Source organism: Denticeps clupeoides, chromosome 4 (genome assembly GCF_900700375.1).
Source record: "Denticeps clupeoides chromosome 4, fDenClu1.1, whole genome shotgun sequence".
Classification (NCBI taxonomy): Eukaryota; Metazoa; Chordata; class Actinopteri; order Clupeiformes; family Denticipitidae; genus Denticeps; species Denticeps clupeoides.
Window position 1 is genome coordinate 29,597,005 of NC_041710.1, and position 22,769 is coordinate 29,619,773.

The 22,769-nt window shown below is 46.9% G+C and overlaps 1 protein-coding gene across 1 annotated transcript; it reads right to left on the reverse strand.

Moving 5' to 3' along the window:
* Positions 1 to 4,760: 4,760 nt before the first annotated feature.
* On the reverse strand, positions 4,761 to 22,723 carry acin1a (apoptotic chromatin condensation inducer 1a). The gene is made up of 18 exons (XM_028978249.1): positions 22,540 to 22,723; positions 21,874 to 21,939; positions 21,593 to 21,704; positions 21,463 to 21,524; positions 18,432 to 21,086; positions 18,161 to 18,313; positions 17,718 to 17,809; positions 11,702 to 11,759; positions 9,856 to 9,901; positions 9,588 to 9,721; positions 8,823 to 8,954; positions 8,546 to 8,732; positions 8,290 to 8,435; positions 8,098 to 8,205; positions 7,898 to 8,005; positions 6,737 to 7,067; positions 6,540 to 6,640; positions 4,761 to 5,800 (listed from the first exon to the last, which is right to left on the reverse strand). Exons 1-18 carry the CDS (start codon positions 22,675 to 22,677, stop codon positions 5,489 to 5,491), a joined length of 4,941 nt encoding a protein of 1,646 aa, XP_028834082.1. The 5' UTR covers positions 22,678 to 22,723; the 3' UTR covers positions 4,761 to 5,488.
* Positions 22,724 to 22,769: the final 46 nt, after the last annotated feature.

Consider the following 22,769-nt stretch of genomic DNA (forward strand, 5'->3'; position numbering starts at 1 on the left):
CAACTTCCTTTCCATGCTGGAGGACCTAGGAATTCAGAGCAAAAAATGCTTCTTGGCCTTTTTAGTGCCAGCATATGCTGCAAAACATGTGTCGCTGCAGGAATGTGCACAAAATAGACTGCAACTGCAAAAAAACAACAATAAAAAAAACTGGGTGTGATATGTAGGTTACACATGGCTTCAATTTTCCACGGTACTTCCTGTGCAAGAACACAAACGCCAGATATCCGTCATGCCCACAGCTGAGCTCCATGCATAGACCGGCCTTCAAACACCTAAACCCTCGTGCCATCTACAGGTGTAGATAAAACGGAAGCAAGTACAATTCTACCAATGGCAGAGCCACACAAAACAGTGATAGGCGCTTTCATTTATTTATTCATTCATGGGCACCGTTGAGGGGCATGGTATTAGTTACAGAACAATTAAAAAATGAATAATAAATATATGGTAGAAAATATATAATATTTCTGCAGTTTAATTTTTTATTGAATGAAAGTGAAGTGATTGTCATTGTGAAACACTGCAGCACAGCACACGGTGCCACAATAAAATATGCTTTTAACCATCACTTTGAGTAAGCAGTGGGCGGCCATGACAGGCACCCGGGGAGCAGTGTGTGGGGACGGTGCTTCGCTCAGTGGCACCTTGGCGGCTCGGAGACTTGAACCGGCAACCTTCTGATTAAGGGTCCGCTTTCCTTAACCCACTAGGCCTCCACTGCCTCCCATTCTAAGGATAATATGACACATGTCGGCCTGGAGGCTTGCTATAATACACTGGCATTGTACTTAAGGCCAGAATGTTTTAAGGGTGCCCCAGTAACCCTGCATTTAATCAATAAAAACTACAAATGGGTGCTAGTGGCCTAGTTGTTAACACACTCACATATGAACCAGAAGAGCATAAAGTCACAGGTTCAAACCCCACTTACTACCACTGCATTCCTGAGCAAGACACTTAACCCTGAGTGTCTCCAGGGGGACTGTCCCTGTAACTACTGATTGTAAGTTGCTCTGGATAAGGGCGCCTGGTAAAATGAATTAAACGTAATTGCTTGACTGTTTTACCCCCCTGATCCCGTTAGGAATCTGACGTCTAACCCACATCCTTTCTCTCTCTTTTCTTTTAAATTCTTGGTACCCTCTCATAAAACCAAGCAGCGAGACTCCCCAGTGAGAAGCTGCTGAATCAGATCTTCTCTCCCTCCAGCCCCCATCGCCCACAGCCCAGCCACCTTCGCTCTGACCCAGTCACCTCCACAAGGAAAGCCCCTCACTTCAGCCTGGGATTGCTAAGAGCAGCTAGATCTTCAGCCATGAGGCTAAATAGGCAACAGCGAAACCACATCCGTGCCGCAGAAGACCCTCTGCTCCTTTTTTTGTGCCCCTCCTCCACTTCCACGAGTAAAGCAACATCTGGGTCTCATAAACAGGCCCATGTCATCACCACCCAGAACAAAACGAAGGGGGTGGCGGGGGATGGCAGTGCAGCAGATGCATGCGAGCTGCTGAGAATTCGCAGAAAAGCCAACAACTTTCTGTCGAGTCGAAATGAAACCTGCGAACTTCCACATGTACGATTACCAAACCAAACTAATTAATGGGTGAAGGTCTCGATCTCTTTGAAGTGCAGGTGCCCTGTTGAGTCCTTCAACATTTAGGACTAGCCTTGTTTCATTGTGTAGTGTAGAGGAGCAAGCTGACACTTTGTAAGAGGCCACATCTTAAGGGTGCTTTTGAAAGTGGAGACCAAGGAGGCGGGGCCTCCTGGATTTTGGGGGGTTTCTGCTCCTCTTTGTCCAGGACACCAAGGGCTGTGTGGTTTCGCTGTGGAACCAGGGCTGTGTAGCGGGAATGATTTTTGTTTTTACTGCACACTCATCCCGGCCAACCCGAACGTCACTCTCACAAACTCCTGCTGAGTTGCAAAAAGGGAGGTGTCCATGACCTCCATGAGGCGATGTGGTCCACTCACCCTTTCTCTGCACAGAAATCCAGCTGAGCACCACCATCCCAACTTCAACAGCCTGGGAAGAAGAAGGAGCCTCAGACCTTTCACATGCCTGACGAAGTATGAGCCTCAACATTAAAACCATGTGTAGATGAAGTGAAGTGTCAGTCAGGTGTAGGGATGCTCGTGCTGACCCCTGTCTGCAACCAGAAGCTCCTATGGTTGGAATGCAAGAAGGGAGAAAAATGCCCAGCCGAGGCGGTGTGATGTCCTGCTGGGCAACCTCTGTTCATTTGTTATGTACAAACCCTTCCAATTTATTAGCACAATATTTCCTGATGACAAAGGTCACACTGCATTTCAGCAGAACTTCAGGGAACATGACGCATAATGTGGGCTCCATATCCCCCAGATCTTAATATAATGGAAGATGTGCTGGAAACAAATCCATGGAAATCTCACAAATTAAGATGATGTGAACGGCACAGAAAACTAGTTTTGTTTTGGTATTTTGTACTGGGTAGTGCCAGGAGCACTGGTGGCCTAGCGGTTAAGGAAGTGGCCCCATAATCAGTTGGTGGCCGAATCCCCATACGCCAAGGTACCACTGAGCAAAGCACCGTCCACACACACTGCTCCCTGAGCGCCTGTCATGGCTGCCCACTGCTCACCAGAGTGATGGTTTAATACGGAGGACTCATTTCGCTGTGTCACCGTGTGCTGTGCGGTGTATCACAATGACAATCACTGCACTTTCACTACTGTATATATTCATGTATAATTGCTCTTGGAATTTTGGTCAGTATATAAATACATACAGTGGGTACGTAAAAAATATATTGCATATATTAGCTAAAATAATTTAAGTAAATTTTGTTTCCTCATCAATGTACACACAGCACCCCATATTGATAAAACACAGAATTATTGACATTTTTGCAGATTTATTAACAAAGAAAAACTGAAACATCACATGACCCTAAGTATTCAGACCCTTTGCTCAGTATTGAGTAGAAGCGCCCTTTTGATCTAATACAACCATGAGCCTTTTTGGGAAAGATGCTAATTTTTCACATCTGGATTTGTGGGATCCTCTCCAGTTCTGGCAGGTTGGATGGTAAACTTTGGTGGACATTTTTAGGTCTCTCCAGAGATGCTCAATTGGGTATAAGTCTGGGCTCTGGCTGGGCCATTCAAGTCACGTGAAGGAGTGTGAAGCCACTCCTTCGTTATTTTAGCTGTGTGCTTAGGGTCATTGTCTTGTTGGAAGTTAAATATTCGGCCCAGTCTGAGGTCCTGAGCACTCTGGAGAAGGTTTTTGGCCAGGATATCCCTGTACTTGGCATACTCTTTCACATGTTTTGCACTGAGGAGAGCCTTCTATCGGGCCACTCTGCCATAAAGCCCTGACTGATGAGGGGCTGTGGTGATGGTTGACCGTCTACAACTTTCTCCCATCTCTCAACTGCATCTCTGTTGGGTGATCTTTGGGTTCTCCCCCCCCAATAGCTCAGTTTGGCAGGATGGCCAGGTCTAGGAAGGGTTCTGGTCCTCCCAAATGTCTTTCATTTAAGGATTATGGAGGCTACTGTGCTCTTAGGAACTTTAAGGGCAGGATAAATGTTTTTTAGAACCTTGGTCAGATCTGTGCCTTGCCAGTTCTGTCTCTGAGCTCTTCAGGCAGTTCCTGACCTCATGATTCTCATTTGCTCTGACCTGCATTGTGAGCTGTAAGGTCTTCTATAGGCAGGGGTGTGGCTTTCCTAATCAAGTCCAAAAAGTACAAACAGAACTGGACTCAAATGAAGGTGTGGAACCATCACAAGGATGATCAGAAGAAATGGACAGAACCCAAGTTAAATATATGAGAATCACAGCAAAGGGTCTGAATACTTAGGACCATGTAATATTCTTTGTTTTTGTCAATATGGGGTGCAGTGTGTACATTAATGAAGAAAAAAAATATCTTTAGCAAATGGCTGCAATATAACAGAGTGAAAAATGTAAGGGGGTCAGAATACTTTCCACACCCACTGTATATATTACATAAAGTACATAAATGCACACACTATACCTCAGACATCAGTAGTCACAAGCACACAATACAATTTTGTTCCTCAAACACCTGATCTAACACTCTTCTTAACACCAGGATTCACAGTTGCACCCATCTTCTCCAGGTGGGGGTGAAACGTTTGGAGCCACAGGGAGGTGAGCACACCAGGGCAGCATGGTTGAAGGAAGGTCATCCCAGTTCAGCTGCCCTCCACAGAGGGTTGCCTCAGACGGGAAAAATGCTCAACTCAGCCACCAAAGCTCTAATTACGAAGCGGCGGTGTTCAGCTCAACAGAACGAAGGGGAAGAGCAGCTCGGTGCACTTTCAGAGAGAAAATGGGGAAGAATGAGAGGAAAAGGGCATTACACTTCAGACAATGGCTGTTAAACAGGAGGGAAATGTGAGATAAGAGGACAGACAGCGTGCAGAGTTGAGATGCCCTTTCATACCCATTCAACTGCTAAAGCAATGAAGCTATTGAAACATGTATACAAAAAAAAAAAAAAAAAAAAAAAACATCAGCCCACAATAAATGTTCACGTAGTCATTTGACCACAAAGGCCCTTGATCATTATAAACGTTAATTACAAAGTTGGATGTGTTAAAAGAGCTCAGGTAAGTTGAGGGCAGAAGGTAAAATGGTGTCATCAGAAAGCAACTCAGCTCAAGCCTGCCCCCTTGTGATCGACCAATCAGACGCGAGGATGAGCATGCTGGCATCAGCAGCAGAAAAATTAAACAATTCATGGACATCTTAAACGTAACCTTTTTATTATTTGTACATTCAGCACTTACAGGAGTAAACAAAAACAAAGTCAGCCTTTATAATAAAATGGAAAAAAACGTTAAAACCAGTCAAGTGGAGGATAAATATCCACCCCTCCTCCATGAGTTAATGGTACAGGAGTGATGAAGAAATGCAGGAGGAAAAGAGGATGACTTCTTTCAGAAGGCATCTGACTCGAAGGTGCAATTTACTCTTTAGACTCTTTTGTGCAGAAAACCAGCAGAAGAGTAGATGAGTAAGAATGACCTCACATAAAATAAAGACATGAGTGGACGCAAAGAAAGCAAAGTGTAGAACCAGGAAATAAAAAAAAAAAAACACACACACACACACACAACACACTGCAATGGATAGTGTCCTTCGGCCAGGGGGGACGAGACAGAGCAGCGGGACACGAAGAATAAAAATAAATCTTAGGCAGCTCATTCTGAGACACAGGGGTACAGTACAGGATGGAAGGTCCGGAAGTCTGTTAGACCCAACACCAAAAACCCAGGAACACTGAAGGGAGAAAGAAAATACGGTGGCAGCAGCGGCCTGCTTTAAGTGGCCTTGCATCACCCAGAAAATGGTCCCGACGTGTGTGTGTGTGTGTGTGTGTGTACACATCTGTGGGGGAATTGAGAATCGGCTGGTCCTCAAGACGTAGTCGGATGGAACCGCCAGTTCCACCACCCAAGCAAGTGCGGACCTAGCGGCGCCGGTCTCGTGGCTGGGGATCGCCGCGGCTGTGCGACCGCCGCGCCCTGCCTGCGCCGCTGTCGCCCGGTCGGCGGTAACCCTCTCTCCTTTTCTCTGCCTCCCTGTCTCGGTCCCTCTCCCGGCCCCTCTCTCGCTCCCTGTCTCTCTCTCGCTCCCCGTCCCCTCCGCTCGTGCCCCCGCCGGCCTTCGCTCGCTCCCGGCGCTCCTCTTCCCTCTTCTTCTCTTCCTCCGCCTGCTGCTCCTGCCTCTTCTTCTCGCGCTCTTTAATGCGCTCGGCGCGTGCTGCATCCTTTTGTGCAGCCTAGAAAAAGAGTAAAAGGATGTGAGTCCAAGTTCCTCCAAAGTGTGTGACAACCAACGAAATCCTTCTATATATCACCCAAACATGAAGGCTAGATTAAGGCTAAGATGGGCAGTGGTGGCGTGATCAGAAGGTTGCCGGTTTGAATCCCTATCCGCCGAGGTGCCACTGTGCCACCGTCCCCACACACTGTCATGGCCGCCCACTGCTCACCAAGGGTGATGGGTTAAATGCAGAGGACACATTTCACTGTCTCAGAGGACAAATGTGTGCTGTGCTGCTGTGTATGACAAGTGACAATCACTTCACTTTATTTATTTATTGTTAAACCACGGCACTGTAAAACACAAAACCGTTTAAATTTGTATAAGTTATTTACTTTTCAAAAGCCAAAACTCAAATAGGGAAAAAAAAAGTACAAATTGGTTCTGTAATAGAGTTAAGAATTCTGTACAGAGTTAAGAATGATAAATGGGTGGTAGTAGCCTAGTGGGTAACACACTCGCCTATGAACCAGAAGACCCAGGTTCAAATCCCACTTACTACCATTGTGTCCCTGAGCAAGACACTTAACCCTAAGTTGCTCCAGGGGGGGACTGTCCCTGTAACTACTGATTGTATGTCGCTCTGCTGTAAATGTAAAAATCATCCCACTCCTGAAGTGCAGCATCTTGTTATCATCATCATCATCATCATCATCACAGTCACCAACAAGGTGAATGCAGCGACGACATCTCACCTGTTCCTCAGTGAGGGGCAGCCAGTATATACATGGGGCTGTTTTAGTTTTGCAGAATAAGTCGTCCAACAGTTTGGCAGGAGGTTCTTCTGGAGCTTTTTCTGGGAAAAAAAAAAAAAAACACAAAAAACGAACCACATGAAACCACTTCCACTTAAAGCGGTTTAACGCACTAGACAAATCGCGCCGTGTCCTACCTTTTTTGTCCGCCTTCTTCTCTTTGCTCTTGCCCCGCTCCTTGCGCCTCTTCTCCCGCTCACGGGAACGGGAACGGCACGCTGCGCCCTCCTTTTCCTCGCCGGATCTGGAGAAGTCTCGCACCTTGTCGCGGTCCCATTCTCGCTCAGCGCGGGTCCTCTCCCTTCGTTCCATCTCGCGCTCGCGCTCTGCCCACTGATCCCTCTCAGGTAAGAGCGGGGCAATGGGAACATTGCGAGGTCGACTTGCTGGTGCAGCGGTGGCGGCAGCTGGGCCCCGGTCCTCCTCCCCAGGCCGCTCTGCCAATGGGAGCCCGCGGTGGAAGTCCAGCTACAGGGAGACAAAAAAGTAAGCACCGTTTTGGTGTGTGTGTCGCTTTAAATATTAATGAGGAGGAGAAAGGCGGGACAAGGCGGGACTGTCACAGACAATAAATAGTGTAGCCGTTTTTCCAGAAAAGAATTAATTATTGCCCGGAATCATAGTGACTGAACTAAAAAAAATGCATCTGCGCTCACTGTTATATCCAATCACCGAGCAACTGCAATGCTTTGTATGTTTGGAAACCCGAAGGTCGGTGGAGATCCTTTTTTAGGGGAGGGGCGAGAAACACTCTGGGAGGGAGGGAAGCTTTCCTCAACAACATACGGGGAGGAATTCCAGATCCAACCATCCAAGCTGCTGCTCTCTGAACGAAGAAGCAAAGGCACTTGTAGCACCCATCACCGGACCAGAGACAGACTAGGGGAACCTATATTAATATTAAATTATCTGTTTATTATTTAATAATGTTAAATAAAAGTGAAATTTTCATGATAAGGGATCTGTTAGACCCAGCAGTATCATAACGACTATTACATTATGTTTTAGTTTTCATTTATTTTAAAATATCACTAATAATATATGATGGCGGTATGAGGGTGATATGAGGGTGGTAGTAGCCTAGAGGTAACACACTTGCCTATGAACCAGAAGACCCAGGTTCAAACCCCACTTACTACCATTGTGTCCCTGAGCAAGACACTTAACCCTGAGTGTCTCCTGGGGGGGACTGTCCCTGTAACTACTGATTGTATGTCGCGGATAAGGGCGTCTGATAAATGCTGTAAATGTAAATGATGGCTATGCTGAGCAGAACATTGAAGTAAAGGTGAACACACCTCATCCTGCTGGCAGAAGTCCACAGACAGGAACTTCGGGTTACTCTGTGGCCATTTCACTCCATGAAGCGCTGCACGAGTGGCTGCAGCCTCTTCCTCACTGGGATACTGGATTGAGGGGTTAAAAGGTACAATTAGGAAATGATGGTTACCTAGGTACCATCTTAAAAAAAAAAGGAACCAGGACAGTGATCTCCTACTGTGACGTAGCAGTGGGATTTGATTTTGTCGATCCAGAAGCACTCCTCCACAACCGTGCCGGTTCTGTTGAGCAGCTCCTTCAGCTGGCCCAAGGTGAACGGCCTCACCTGCACAACACGCCTCGGAGGTCAATAAAGGGCCGCGCACGTAAACGTTGAGTTTAACGCAGGTGTGCAGACCCAGAGTCTTACCAGATTACAAATGTGGATGATGTTGGACACTTTGCCACGAGGTGGAGAGGGCTGCTTGGCAGTCCGGACGGGGTCGTCGATGGTGACACTCACTCCAGACTTCTGCTGGCTAATGGAGCGACGGACGAGCGTGTCACTGGGGGTTACTATGAAGATAAAAAGAATGAATTTGATCCTTAGTAAACAGTTCGCCTGAATCGGTCTTCAGCCAGTGATGTTGGGTTTTAAACGTCACAGCGGCTCTTATCCTGGCTACCTGTCTTCATGTCCGCATCCTGGCCGGGTGAGGGGGACTGCATTTCCATGGAGACCTGGAATGTGCCTTCTTGCTTCTCCTCCACATCCATCCGATCTTTGGCTTCTGCAACCTCCTCTTCCTCTTCTTCCTGCTCACTCCTCTTCGACTCTTTTTGCCCATTTTCTTGGGTGTCATATGGCACCACCTAGGAAACGGATTTTTTTTTTTTTTATTATTCATGTCTACTCTGTTCCCCCATTTGGAAAAAAAGAACAGTTCATAAAAGCGTAGGTACCTGTGTGACAGTACGTCGTATCTTGAGGTCCTGCTCTCCGCTGTCTTCCTCGCCAGACAGGCGTGTCTCCTCTGGGTGGAGATCCAGCACGGACTCCTGGTTTAAGTTTGGTTTGATATCTGGGATAAGAGACTGCAAAGGAGAAGAAGAAAAAAATACCAACAGCACAATTAACACACAATCAGAAAACTTTATTAATCCCGAAGGAGATTGCTTTTGTTATAAAACCACCAAAACTTTTATACAGCAAAATAAGGGTTTTACAACACAATGTGGCTGGAATAAAACACTCTGAAATGGACTTTTTTGCACATCATGCAGTCCGGGGTATTGAACTGTTCTCATATCCAGGTAATCCAGTTGTGAGATTACTGGGGACCGAACGGGTATCTAGATGGCCGGGGTTGATAAGGGCGGAACTGGCTGATATTATAGAGAATAGGGGTGTTAGAAAATATCAATACAGAGATACATCGTGATAATTTACGTGGTGATACTGTATCTATACAGGGACATCACATGTCGATATTTGTCTACAAATTTAGTCCACGTGCATTTGAGCGTTTTCTCTAGTCAGATGAGAATGAGACTACAACCTCCACTCCTGTAGGTGGTGCTGATACTGCTTGGCATTTCAGGCAGAGAGACATCACAGCATCTTGTATTTCAGCTTTGTTTTTACATTTTCAGTAAACTATCGCAGTATGTACAGTAATCATATTGTGACCTGTGTTTAGTCATACGTATTATGTTGTGAATTTGTACCTTCAGTGAGTCTGTAGTGATGCTGATTGATGGTTTCTTGGCAGTGACTGCACTGCTGGAACCCCATCTTCTCTTGCGACCAGCACCGGCAGCACTATCCGCCTCCCCCTCAGCACCCGGAGAGGACTTACTGCCTACAGGAACACAAGAGATAAGACCATGGGTGTATTTTTAATCATGGAACAAGCACACACACACACACTGGTCTCTAGTTCAATAACATTCCCCAGAATCCCAGAAAGAGTAGGCGGCCTGCAAGAATACTCACTGCTAAGCAATATCTTGCGAGCCGTGAAGGCCTTTGGCGTGGAGCTCTGAAACAAAAGAAAACAAAAACAGCCCCGGCCGACAGAGAGGTGAGACTGGACGGAGTGGAAAGATAACATCAAATAAACACAAAAGAGAGAGAAAGTAAAATCAGAGAGAAGGATGCTAAGAACAAGCCATTTATATGAGAAGTATGGACTGAAAGTGAAGGGAGAGGCCGCCACTCCAGGTCACTCTGAAATCAGACAACTGAAACTTTTTACTATTTATTTATTTTAAGGTGGCTCTGGAGTTGCGGCCTGTCTACTTCTTCACAGACAGTCTGAATATGAAGGCCATGCCGCAGTTTCTCTAGACACAGATCTTTTGCATTTATGCAATTAGATAAGTAAGATCACGTGTCATTAAAATGCAATGTTTGTTAAAAACTGCAGCTGCCTTAATATAGTTAAATCTTCCATTTTGGATTATACTGTAGTCTGAATGAAAATGTATTTTTACTAAAAAAATTTTTTTTTTTTAAAAAACAGAAAAAAGTTCTATAAAACATTGAGAGAATGGCTACTTATTTCCTGGTACCATAGACACCTGATCTTCTCTGGGTTGACTATGGCCGAATCACAGGTCAGCATGTACTGTATCTAGCCAAGTAACGTCCAATCAGAGTTGTAGGTGAGAATCTGACTGCTGGTTGGCTGATGGACTCTTTTGGTGATCTTTTGGTGAGAGGGTGGGGCTTGGCATGTGACGTGTTCAGGTCCATTATTACAGGTTACAGTTCAAGGAATATCAGTCTCTCTTGATACAAACAGGTAGCGGCACAGAGCGCAGTAATCCCTCCATGGCCAAAAAAGCTGCTGGCAGCAGGCACGATTTCTCAGGATACTCCGCATGGTAGAATGAAACCATCATATCTGCCATTTGCATCTGTATTCCAGTAAAGTCCACAGAGTTTGATTCAATTTGTAACTGGAGCTCCTGGTGTTGTTATTGTCCTTTCTTTATGTTGCCAGAATTGTCCATTTCGCTCTCCTGCATGGTTTATGTGAAGGAGAAAACTGGCCTTCCTTTGTTTGCAGCATGGAGCCTGAAGGTACACCAAAACTGCGGCTCTCAAAAGGTAGTCAAAAGTCCTTTACGCTGGTGTTGACACCATGGCCTCGCCTCTGTAGCTCAACATGACCCTTAGCAGATGGTGGAGAGGCAGGGTCACAGAAATACATGAAGCCATGCCATTGGCAGCACCACTGGTGGCATCACGGCCACGCCCCAATCAGTCCAATCAACAGCTCCTTCTAGCCATGTGTCGCCAGGGTCGTGCCACTGCGGTGCAGACTCGTGGGGCCTATCTCAGGTATAGCCATGGTGCTTGAGGATAGTGGAACAGGTGCAGTAGTAGCAGTAGTAGTATGCAGGTACCATTAGGGGCAATGGAAGAGGCATGAGCACCTTTACAACAAAGCAATCAATTGGGGTGTTTAAACATCAGCTACAGAGATAGTTGATCCCCTGCTGCTTCCGTCAGGGACAGCGCAGCAAAGGACTTATTAAATAAAAGCCTCAAATCCCACAGCACTTATAAATCAGGGGTACTACTCACAAAAGCAATGGAAGATCAAAGGCATTCGGTTTAACTTAAAACTTCAGAAAAGAAAAATGGGAGACTAAATTACAAGCGGCAAATAAATGTGAGACAAAAAAAACCTGCCTAAATGGAGTAAATTATGGGATGGTTAAAAAAAAAAAAAAAAAAAGGTCTTTTAAAAGGTCTGCATAATAAAACAAGAGAACCCTAGCTCTGGTACCTGATTTAGGAACAGTTCCCGTTCATGGTAGAACAGCCTTACCTCCTCGCTGCTCTCTGGAGCCTTCTCAGGCTCCTCCATGATGGACTCCTTCACCTCACTACAGGAGGACAGGAGGAGAATAGGGAAAGAGTGAAGTAGAAGGATAATGAGCCAGTAAACATTTATTAGCTATATTTAATATCTACTCATGACCATATTCTCTCTCTCTCTCTCTCTCTCTCTCTCACACACACACACACACACACACACACACAGTGTCCTAGATCCAAATCCAGGCCATGTTCTCACTTCTACGAGGGATGGCCAGGGGCAGCAGACCTGACCTCACGGGTAGCAGCTGTACTACACCGTGAAGGCCACCAGCCCAACAGTCCTGTCCTAAGATGTAGTTGTCAGAGGGACTGGCACAGATACACGAGTGACACGGATTTTTTTTCGAACACAATAAGATAAATATGAGAATTTCAATTTCGGATTCCATTTATGCTGATGTTTATTCAATAATTTTAATATACCCCCGATTTAAATCGTACGGGGTAAAAAATAAGGTCTAATAGCCGATCCTGGCCCACTTCATTCATTCCAGCAGCGGATGAGGGGGGATGCGCGGACACGCACACGCACCAGAGACGCGTCGTTTCACGACCAGAGACGCGCTACAGCCGATCGGACGCGACAGCGCAGCGTGCGGCGCGCACACGACGAGGCGACATTGAAGCCGCGTCTCCTACCTCACCCGCATTTATTCCGCTCGGACAGCATGACGCCGGCACCGGGCCGCGACAGAAAGCGCTCCTCCCGCGCGGACGGCGGGCGGCCGGGCTGCTGAGGACTCGACTGCGCTGGAACACCGGCCGGGCGCGCCGCGAAGCGATCGGCCCGAGCGCCGCATCAACCGCAAAGAGAGACAACACGCAGCACAGCCATGTTGGATAAAGGAGGAGCGCGGGGCGGCGCAGGACCCCATCCTCTCAAGATCACAGGCCGCAAGGCTGCCGCCTCCGCTGCCTGACGGCAATTCCCCACGCACTTTATTTAACCAAACTATGACTCAAAAAAGGAAGCGTTTTCAATGAGCGTGGTTAGCAAACTAATCGAGTAATCACAATACGTCGCGACTAACATTCTGGCATTTTTTACTGCTATTGTATTGTGCTGTGAGGGGGGTCACCGAACCGGAGCACGCGCCCCCGGTCACCGTGATCTCTGCGCGACTTCGGCCACGCAGCGGGGTTCACGTCCGCGCCAGGTTTGCGGGACCAATTTGGGGTCGAACTTCACGTCACGTCTCGGCCCACGACCAGGAGAACCACGGACCTGCCTCAATTCCCGCAGGCCGGCTTTGCAGCGCAAGCGTGCGTGGTGTGACGTAACTTCCGGTCCCAGCGGCGTGCAAATTAAGTTTACACAGAACGTCCCTAAATGGCGTCACGTTAAGTAATTAATGCATATAAATGCAGTCAATGCGAAACAGATCATTCCCTTTGACCCCCTATCCGAGCGCCAGGGTGGACGGAGGTCTCAGGGAGTAGATCTGCAGGAGACATGGACCATAAACCTGTACAGAAAGTAGCCAAGGCTTTACTTCCTGAAACATCTGGCAACACCGGGTCCAAACCGCTTATCAAATGCAGCCATTTCCTCTTCTCTTTCTAATCAGCTCAATTCGTAAAGGCCAGATGCCAATACAATATTTGGTGGTGAATTGCAAAACTGGCAAAGTGATGCAACATGTAACATGGCATGCATAAACATAATTAAAATAGAATTATCATGGAAGTGAAGTGATTGTTGCTTGTGATACACAGAAGCACAGCACAGGGTGCACAGTGAAATTTGTCCTCTGCATTTAACCCATCACGTTGTCAGCCCTAGGTTTCTCCTTAGTGTTGCACCACACTGACATTTTTTCATTATCCAACACTTATTTCGAAAAACTATTTCAACATAAAATTAATGTAAGCTTGTTACGCAAACTGTTTAGGATAATTATTACTTGAGCAGGCCATTTGTAATGTTTCAAAACGTGCCACACTGAACTGCAGAATTAGTTTTTTTGCTCCATTTTGAGCTCCATTTTGAGCACAATTTTGAAATTTGGTCGTCCATTTTGAGGTACAAGCACGTGGAGGCTCGACAGCAACACACATAAGCCTTTCTGCCTCTGCCACTATCATGATCAGAAAAGGGAGAAAATTTGGGAGGAGATATTTATACTGATCAAACTTTTTTTTTGCGTATTATTTTCCTTAAAATCACAAAATTGCAGAGATGGCCAAAGCAAAGTACTTTAATTTTGTGAGCTATTTATGTGGGTTCTCCTGCTTCCTGCTTTGCACTTTTGGTACGGGAGAGTGGTGCGTTCATACTGCTTGTGAGCTGTCAGGTCACATCAGAGTATCGGACCATACAGTGTGCGTGAATTCTTCACAAGAAATGTAGTTTAACAGTTTGAGTTGGGGGCAATTACCACATCACAGGAAACGACTGGAAAAATTGCAATTGCAAGTTTTGGAAATCTGGTCACCCTGGTTCCGTTATTTGGGAGTGGTTTGGATATCTTGAAAATCCCAATTAGTTTAGTGGAAAAGCCTGGATTCAAAGTACACTGAAGTATCAACTGTCTGGTCTCAATTGTTTTTGCTGAGAAAGTGCCACTTCCGCACAACTGCAGCGGTATTATACTTTGGTTTAAAATGAAAGAATTAACGATGTTAAACTTTGGTTAACTTCATCCTATTGGTGTAATTTTATACAATAAAGAGTTGGTTTTAGCATTCATACAGGGATTTAGAGGTGATTGATATATTTTGGATTGCAATACAGCTTAAAATATTGCAATACTACGGTCAGCGTTCAGTCCGCGCTCACCTGACGCCACCAACAGCAGAAAAATGGCTGGTGTAGATGTCCGTGGTGTCGGGTCAGCGCGGATTAAACGCAGACCTTTATCTGCTATGGCTGTTGCTCCTGCCAAAATGTGAGGTGTGTTGCTTTGCTTGTAGTTGTTTTGGTGGCCTGTCTTAATTTAATTCAAGCTGTCATTTTTGTTTTTTGTAGTCTTAGTCACTTCCATTCTCATTGTAGTCTAGTCATGTTTCAGTCGACAAAAAAACTGAGCATTTTAGTCAGAATTATCCATGACTGTTTTAGTCAATGAGAACTGATGTCATTTTAGTCTAGTTTTAGTCAATGATTTTTTTTGTAATGCAGTCAATATAGTATATACCTAGTAGAACAGAAAAACAAGGGTAATATATGGAAGACTATCTGAATTGTTCCATGTTCCATTCTGTTTTCTTATAAAGAAAGTGAGTCCAAAGATTGCATAGTCATCTTCCCCCAGCCATTTGAACAGCTACAGAAAGTAATATTTAGAAATCTAAGTAATGCTGCAAATTGGGAAAGTGATGTGATCAGATGGGGGAAAATGAAAGGAAATAACGTCTTGTCTCGTTCAAAGAAAACTAAGACATTTTAGTAGAGTTATGTTGTAAACGCTATTTAATCAAATTTCTATCCACCAACATTATATGGCTTAACCCTAGCTTCATAAATGTACTGTCCACAACTTTTTTGCATTGTGTCTATTTCGTCAAAGCGAGACGTAAATACTTATCATGTGACAAAAACTATAATGAAATATATCATGTAATATTATTGACAAATAAATGAGACTAAATATGGTTTAAAAAAACAATATAAAAATGTATTTTTATTTTTGTTACCTAATACGAGATGTTATTTCCTCTCATTGAATCACGTTATTATATATAGTTTCAGTTTCCTATATCTCCCATCCGGTCGCACAGATGACATCACTTCCACAATATGCAATCAAAGCATTAATTATATTTCAGGATTCTTCTGAAGGGTAAGCAGATGGCAGGGAGAAAAATGACGAGCTTTCATTACAATGAAGTGGAAAAGAAGACAGTCCTCCACACGACTAGCCAAGACTATCACCACTTTTAAGAAGCAGGTGAAAACCCTCTTGTTCAAAAAGTATCACAGACAAATCTAACACTTACACACGCACATCCGTACACATGGCACAAACAATACAAAAAAATGTAGAAAAACATTAATTTTTCCTCGTCTAGCACCTAACAATCTCCAAGCATGCTCCTCGCTGACAAGTTGAGCCTTGTCAGGGCTCTTAGTTTGTAAACTCAATATTCTATAGAAATCGAACGAGAATTGCTGGTGTCTTCCTCTTGTAAGTCGCTTTGGATAAAAGCATCTGCTAAATAAAGTAAAGTAAAGAATGTGTGGCGAAAAACATGGAACCAAACCAGTGTCTTCTGTGTCTGGAATGGATGTAGAGTATTCTTGAGTTTATAAGGCAGCACTTCTCAAATAGTGGGGTGATGCGGATTTTTTTTTTTTTTTTTGCTGCAGGGAGGTTTTTTTGCACCAAACAAGAGCACGCAGGATATTAAAAACCCAGTGAATAAACTGACAGAGGCGGAGACAGATGGAGATAATGAGACAAAGTCTATCGAAAGCTAAGAAAAGGAAATATGACAAAGTGTATGTGGCGCTAGGCTTCATTGCTACTACGGTGGGAGACAGAGGAAGAAAAAGTGTTTCTTAAAACTAGTTGTTGTTACTCCATCTATTAAGTAGTACTAATACCACTCCAGCAAGCCAACAGGGACAATAGTTTACCAGGTTCACAACTTTTTTTTTTTTTATATAAAAACGGAAACAGTGGAAAAAAACGTATTCTGTTTGCGAGAAAACAGCGTAAACATTCCCGGGGTGGGGTGTGTTAACAGAAACTAATTGAGGAGCACTGCTATAAGGTAACAATTTGAAGATAACCAGTTTTTCAATTGACAACTTTCATTTGTGTTCCACCACAATATTGCATGCAGCACAAAATAGTGTAACGAGAAGTGCAAGAACGAATGTGGCATCAGCCAAATGGCGCGCATTGGCTGTATAGTGTAAAGTTGGAAACTTTACATGAAACAATTCGTGGTGGAAATCTTTGAGGGTAAATGAGCAGCATTCCTAATTACGTTTGATTATGTTTCACACAAAATATAGGAACTGTTGCAATAGGTCAAAATTTAAAAAAATGTTGCAGTGATTTGACAAATTTGCACTGACTGGATACATTTACATTAATTGTACCTTATTTATTGTAATTGCAACATCACAAATTCCTGGGGGGCCTGGGTTTGAAATTTCAAATGGGTTTGACTAAAAGAAAATGTTTTTATTTATTCTACTAGTTACTTGTACTATAAAGAAATTACAATACAATTTTCATTGACTACAATTAGACTAAAACGCTGCCTGTTCTTGTTGACTAAAAGTAGAGTAAAATATTCACGGAAAATTCTGACTAAAATCCTTAGACTTTTAGTCAAGTGAAACTTGACTAGACTAAAGACCAATAAGACTAAGTGACAGATGAACACAAAGAGTAGACTAAAAATCAAAATTAAGACTGGCCACCAAATACAACTATAGTTGCCAGTATAGGAAACACAAAAAACATTTGCAAGTGGATTGACTGCTGGATCTGTAACAATATGTTTCACAAAGACCAAAGGCCCACCCCTTCCCTATTCCTGATTGGCTTATTGGCTAGTATGTCTATTGTTGTTGTGGCTGAGAGCAAAAGCTGCGCCTCTCAGATCTAGTGTCAGATCACTTGGTGAACCTGATTTTCCTTAATTTATTATTTTTTTTTGGAATCACATCAGTATGCCGGAGATCCGGTGTTGGGCCTGAAGGCAGTCAGCCCTGGTATATATACGGCCTGGTCAAATGGACACCAGAAAATTGTGAATCAATTCAGAAGTATGCTGAAGGTTGGCAGTGGTACTTCAACTCACAGCCCTCACAGTCCAAGTACTGCTGACTTTCAAGCCTACCTAGGATCACTCATTTACTACCTAAAGGAGCAAGGCCTGGATTTGGATTCATGATAGAGTTGAAGAACCCAGATATATGAGAAACACAATTCCAAACCAATAATCCATAACACCAAAACACTATATTCAATTTTAGGCACCAAATGCAGTTTTTATAAACCAACCTGACTGTGTGTTCCTTTTCTTGCTCCTTTCGATCACGTTTATCATTCTTCTCTGGCTTGCTTTCTTCAAATGGTACTCCTGGGTAAGGTTTCTAAGACAAAAAGCAAGTTGTTTGCACTCTTTATAGATTTAAGCTTGATGAGGGAAGAAATACACATCGATTGAGATAAATATAATATGCCTAAAGAAAGTGAAGTGATTGTTATTGTAAAACACAGTGGTGCACACAACAAAATGTGTCCTCTGCTTTTAACCCATCACCCTTGGTGACCATGACAGGCACCCGGGGAGCAGTGTGTGGGGACGGTGCTCTGCTCAGTGGCACCTTGGCGGATCGGGATTCGAACCGGCAACCTTCTGATTACTGGGCCGCTTCCGTAACCGCCAGGCCACCACTGAGGGATACAAGTCTGCAGCAGTGAAACAAGGTTTCTGAACTGACCTTGCGCTTGCTCACTCCATCACTCAGGCCCCTTTCTTCTGGCTCCACAGGTCCTCGCCTTTTGCGTTGAGGCATTTTGGCAGAGTCAGGCGAGGCTTCAGTCTGGCAAACTGCATGCCCATCTTTCTGATGTTCCTCAGATGTTCTAGTAGGCTGTAAAGTGGAAGTTATTAAGTATTATTTTAACTGAGCAGGAAGCAGTTTTAACAGGTAGCATGAGAATGTGGGGGCAAACAATTTGAAACAGTCCATTAACTGGCAATTAACTAACCTTCCTAGAGGAAGTGGTTTTCTTATTTGAGGAAGAGGATGAGCCAGAGGAGCGTGAGGAGGAAGAGGATGCAGAGTCGGAGTCAGAGGATGAAGAATCACTGGATGAGGATGACTCCTTCCTCATCTTCTGTTTCTGATGTTCCTTCTCACGCTTTTTTTTCATGGAACGCTCTTCAGGTGGGGAGGAAGGCAGGACTACAGGATGGCTAGTCTTCACCACCTTCTCCTCAGAGGCTTTGGTAGACCGCGGGGTTTCAGATTTCTCTTTTAAACCATGGAGTTCTGGTGTAAGAGCACCTTTTGCCAGTCCTGCAAGTGCCTGAGGGCCCTGAAAGGCCCCTTCTTGTACAGCTTTGGTTGGGGATTGGAGAGGAGAAGGGCCTTGTGGGAATGGGCTGTCAGAAAAGGTACGAGGGGTTTTGACTACAGGGGTGGCACCAGAGGAAAGCACAGGAGAATCACGCAAAAAACGAAATTTCTTAGACGACGCCTGTGGTGACAAGGTGGGGGACTTTGGTGGAAGAGCACCTGCTGCTTGTTCCTCACTCTCCTCTTCCTGCCTTTCTGAAGCTAGACTTTTGCCATGCTGATGGGCAGGATAAGAAAAGCCTCCTATGTCACGTCCACGTTTCCATGGGGGCAGTCGGCTGTCCTTCTCAGTCAACCTCTGCTTGTCCTCTGTCTCTTCTTTTGACACTTTTAGTTTTTCAGCCTCATGCTTTTCCCTTTCTTCTTGCTGTAGAGCTTGTAATCTTTTTATTTTTTCCTGTTCTGTCTCCTGGTACTTGCTCTCCAGCCTCTCTTTATCCTGACATGCCTGTTCCAGCCTCTTCTCCAGCCTCTCATTCTCCAGGCGCTCCAGCCTCTCCTTCTCCTGGCGCTCCCTCTCCAGGCTTTCCACCCTCTCCTTCTCCTGGCGTTCAAGCTCCAGCCTCTCCTTCTCCTGGCGTTCAAGCTCCAGCCTCTCCTTCTCCTGGCGTTCCAGCTCCAGCCTCTCCTTCTCCTGGCGTTCCAGCTCCAGCTTCTCCTGGCGTTCCAGCTCCAGCTTCTCCTGGCGTTCCAGCTCCAGCTTCTCCTGGCGTTCCAGCTCCAGCTTCTCCTGGCGTTCCAGCTCCAGCTTCTCCTGGCGTTCCCTCTCCAGCTTCTCCTGGCGTTCCCTCTCCAGCTTCTCCTGGCGCTCCTTCTCCAGCTTCTCCTGGCGCTCCTTCTCCAGCTTCTCCTTTCGCTGGCGCTCCTTCTCCAGCTTCTCCTTCTCCAGCCTCTCCTTCTCCAGCTTCTCCTTCTCCAGCCTCTCCTTCTCCAGCCTCTCCTTCTCCAGCTTCTCCTTTCGCTGGCGCTCCTTCTCCAGCTTCTCCTTCTCCTGGCGCTCCTTCTCCAGCTTCTCCTGGCGCTCCTTCTCCAGCTTCTCCTGGCGCTCCTTCTCCAGCTTCTCCTGGCGCTCCTTCTCCAGCTTCTCCTGGCGCTCCTTCTCCAGCTTCTCCTGGCGCTCCCTCTCCAGCTTCTCCAGCCGTTCCCTCTCCAGCTTCTCCAGCCGTTCCCTCTCCAGCCGTTCCCTCTCCAGCTTCTCCAGCCGTTCCCTCTCCAAACTCTCTCTCTCTAGTCTTTCCTTCTCAAGTCTTTCCAACTCAAGAGCTTGTTGACGCTCCATCTCCAGTCTCTCTGTTTCAAGGCGCTCTGCCTCTAGTGAGTCTTCTTTCTCCTGTCTTTCCCTCTCTTCTCTTTCATGCTCCAAAGCTCTCTGTCTCTCCTCCTCAAGCACTTTCTGCTTCTGTTGCTCTCTCTCCCACTCTCTATGCCTGACAGAGTCCCTTTCTTCAGCGGTGGCTCGGACGACACTCACAGAACCCGGACTATGAAGAGAAGGTCCTCCAATAACCGAGACGGAGCCAGGGTAAGGGACAGTTGAAGTGGCATTGGCTGTGTGTGTGATGGCAGATACAGCGCCATCTTGATCCCTTCCTGGGAACACCAGAGAAGCTGGAGCATTGCCTTCCATCCCTTCAGCTCCTTCATGGCCACGCCTGAGTCTGGAGAAGGCTCCCTCTGACTCCATCTTGCGTGCCAGCATGGACAGAGGACCAGGTCGTCGCTCTGACGAGTTGCTCTGGGGTTCAGGGCTGCTGCTCCGGCTGTCACTGTTGGAGCTGCCTGAGCTGGACGTGCTGGACCGACGTGGCCTGGAAGGCCGCTCGGGACTAGGTGGGCTCTGTTTGGGTGTATCGGGTAAGGGGAAGGACAGTTCAGGTGGAGGTGAGGGGGGAGGGGTGGGTTGGCGCAGCTGTGGCGACAGCAGGGGCGGGATGTGCTGCTGCCTCTGCTGAGATCCTCCCGACCGGTCTCGGCCCCGCTGACTTCGAGCCGGCTCGCCGCGGCTTCTCCGGCGCGCCCGCACATCCCAGTCTTCATCTTCCTCCACCCCTCCATCAATGTTCTCATCGCTGTCGTGAGCGACATGGCTAGAGGTCGGGCCTCGATCGCCCCCGGAGCGAAGAGAGCGAGACGCAGCAGCGGCAGGTGCAGAAGAAGATGGAGGCCCGGGCAGCTCTCTTTCTCTGACCCCATCACCCTTTGAATCTCCTTCTGAAGCCCCCAAGCCTTCTCCCACCGATGAGGTGAGATCTCTATGCTGGTCAGCGGCAGGGGGGGCAACGTCCTGGCGACAGAAGGGATAGGAAAAGAAGCTGAGATAATGCCGAGACCACTGAGCCAGGCAAAATGGTAAATTATAAATTGTACAGTGAGAAGGAGACAGAATGTGGATTCACTTTCAGAGTTGATTGTGCAAAATCAGGGTGGTAGTAGCCTAGTGGGTAACACACCAGAAGAGCCAGGTTCAAATCCCAGTTACTACCATTGTGTCCCTGAGCAAGACATGTAACATTGAGTGTCTCCAGGGGGACTGTCCCTGTAACTACTGATTGTAAGTCACTCTGGATAAGATCGGCTGGTAAATGCTGTAAATGTAAATCTTAATTTCATGGTTCGGGGGTATTATTAGGAGCCATCGGGTGATTTAAAAGAGCTCTAACCTGGTTCGCGGCAGGACAGGAGGCTCCGTCGGCGCTCTTATTATGCTCTTCGGCCTCCGTTCCTGAGAGGCAAGATGAAATAGTCAGCACAGGAGAGCCGAATCAGGCAGCTCGATCAGCAACATCTTACCGTCAGTTTCGGCCGCCTCCCGGGCCTCCCTCTCCAGGCGTTGCCTGAGGAGCTCCTGTTGCTTGGCCAGGTACTGCTTGATGAAACTGTTCTGGCTCATCTCCTCTCCAATCTACGAGGCACAATAGGAGATGCTCATGCTTTCATATAATGAATGTGGGCCTGTTCTTGGACTGGTAGCGCACGACTGACTTTATTCGATGACTGATCAGTAAAACCACTTTAGCTTTGGCAAGTATCTGCTAAAAGGAATGAAGTTCCCAGAAGTCTATCAGGCTTACCTGAGAATTTGGCTGCAGTCCTATGTGATGGGTGGAGGTCCTCTGAAGGTTCTCCAGCATGAGGGCCTACAGAACCACACGCACAAAGGTACGGAAACGGATTTAAACAGGCAAACCACCACCGAGTCCGTGGAAACCGCGTCACGCGTGCAAGAGTCATGGCTAAAGCGCTTTAATGACATTCGCACATCGATCGGGGCAGAAGTTACACTGACAGCCGTGACGAACGTCCACGCGCGCGTGACAGGCAGGCAGGCAGGCGCGCGCGCGCGCGGCCGCTTCTCTCCGCCCACATCCCGCCGATCGGCGGCCTTCCCCGATCCACGCGTGGCGTTCACCGAGCGATCCCCTCCCCCCGCCCCGCCACACACACACACAAAGCGCGGAGGCGCCGACAAGTTGAAAGTGCCGCTAGTTGCGGGCGCCGGATCAACACTCTCGGGCCGCCTCGGGAGGAGCGCGTCCCCGCGGCCGCCGATCGAAAGTTCGCAAAAGCGCTCCGGCAGCGGGCGGTTGTCGCGCGGACCGCGGAGAGCCGCTCCGGGCGGGTGAGCGTTGGTCGAGAGGCGGCGCGGCGCCGATCGAGCCGCTCCGGCGCCCGAACCGCCAGCGCTCGGCCTATCGCGGGATCCGCAGCTCGGTGCCGAGAAAAGCGCTGAAACTCACCCCTTTGAGCCTTTTAATGAGGGCGTTCTTCTGCCCGCTCTTCGACAGGCCTCGTTCCTCCAAGGCCGCCTTGAGGTCCGCCACACGAAGCGACTGGAGCGGCCTCCCGTCCAGCGTAACATCTTCGAGGTCCGCCATCTTGCATCCCCTTCTCCCGTTCTCCAGCTCCAGTGCCCGCAACGCCTTCCCTCGGTGACGTCAGAGCCGCGTTGCCAGATCTCGCGAGATAG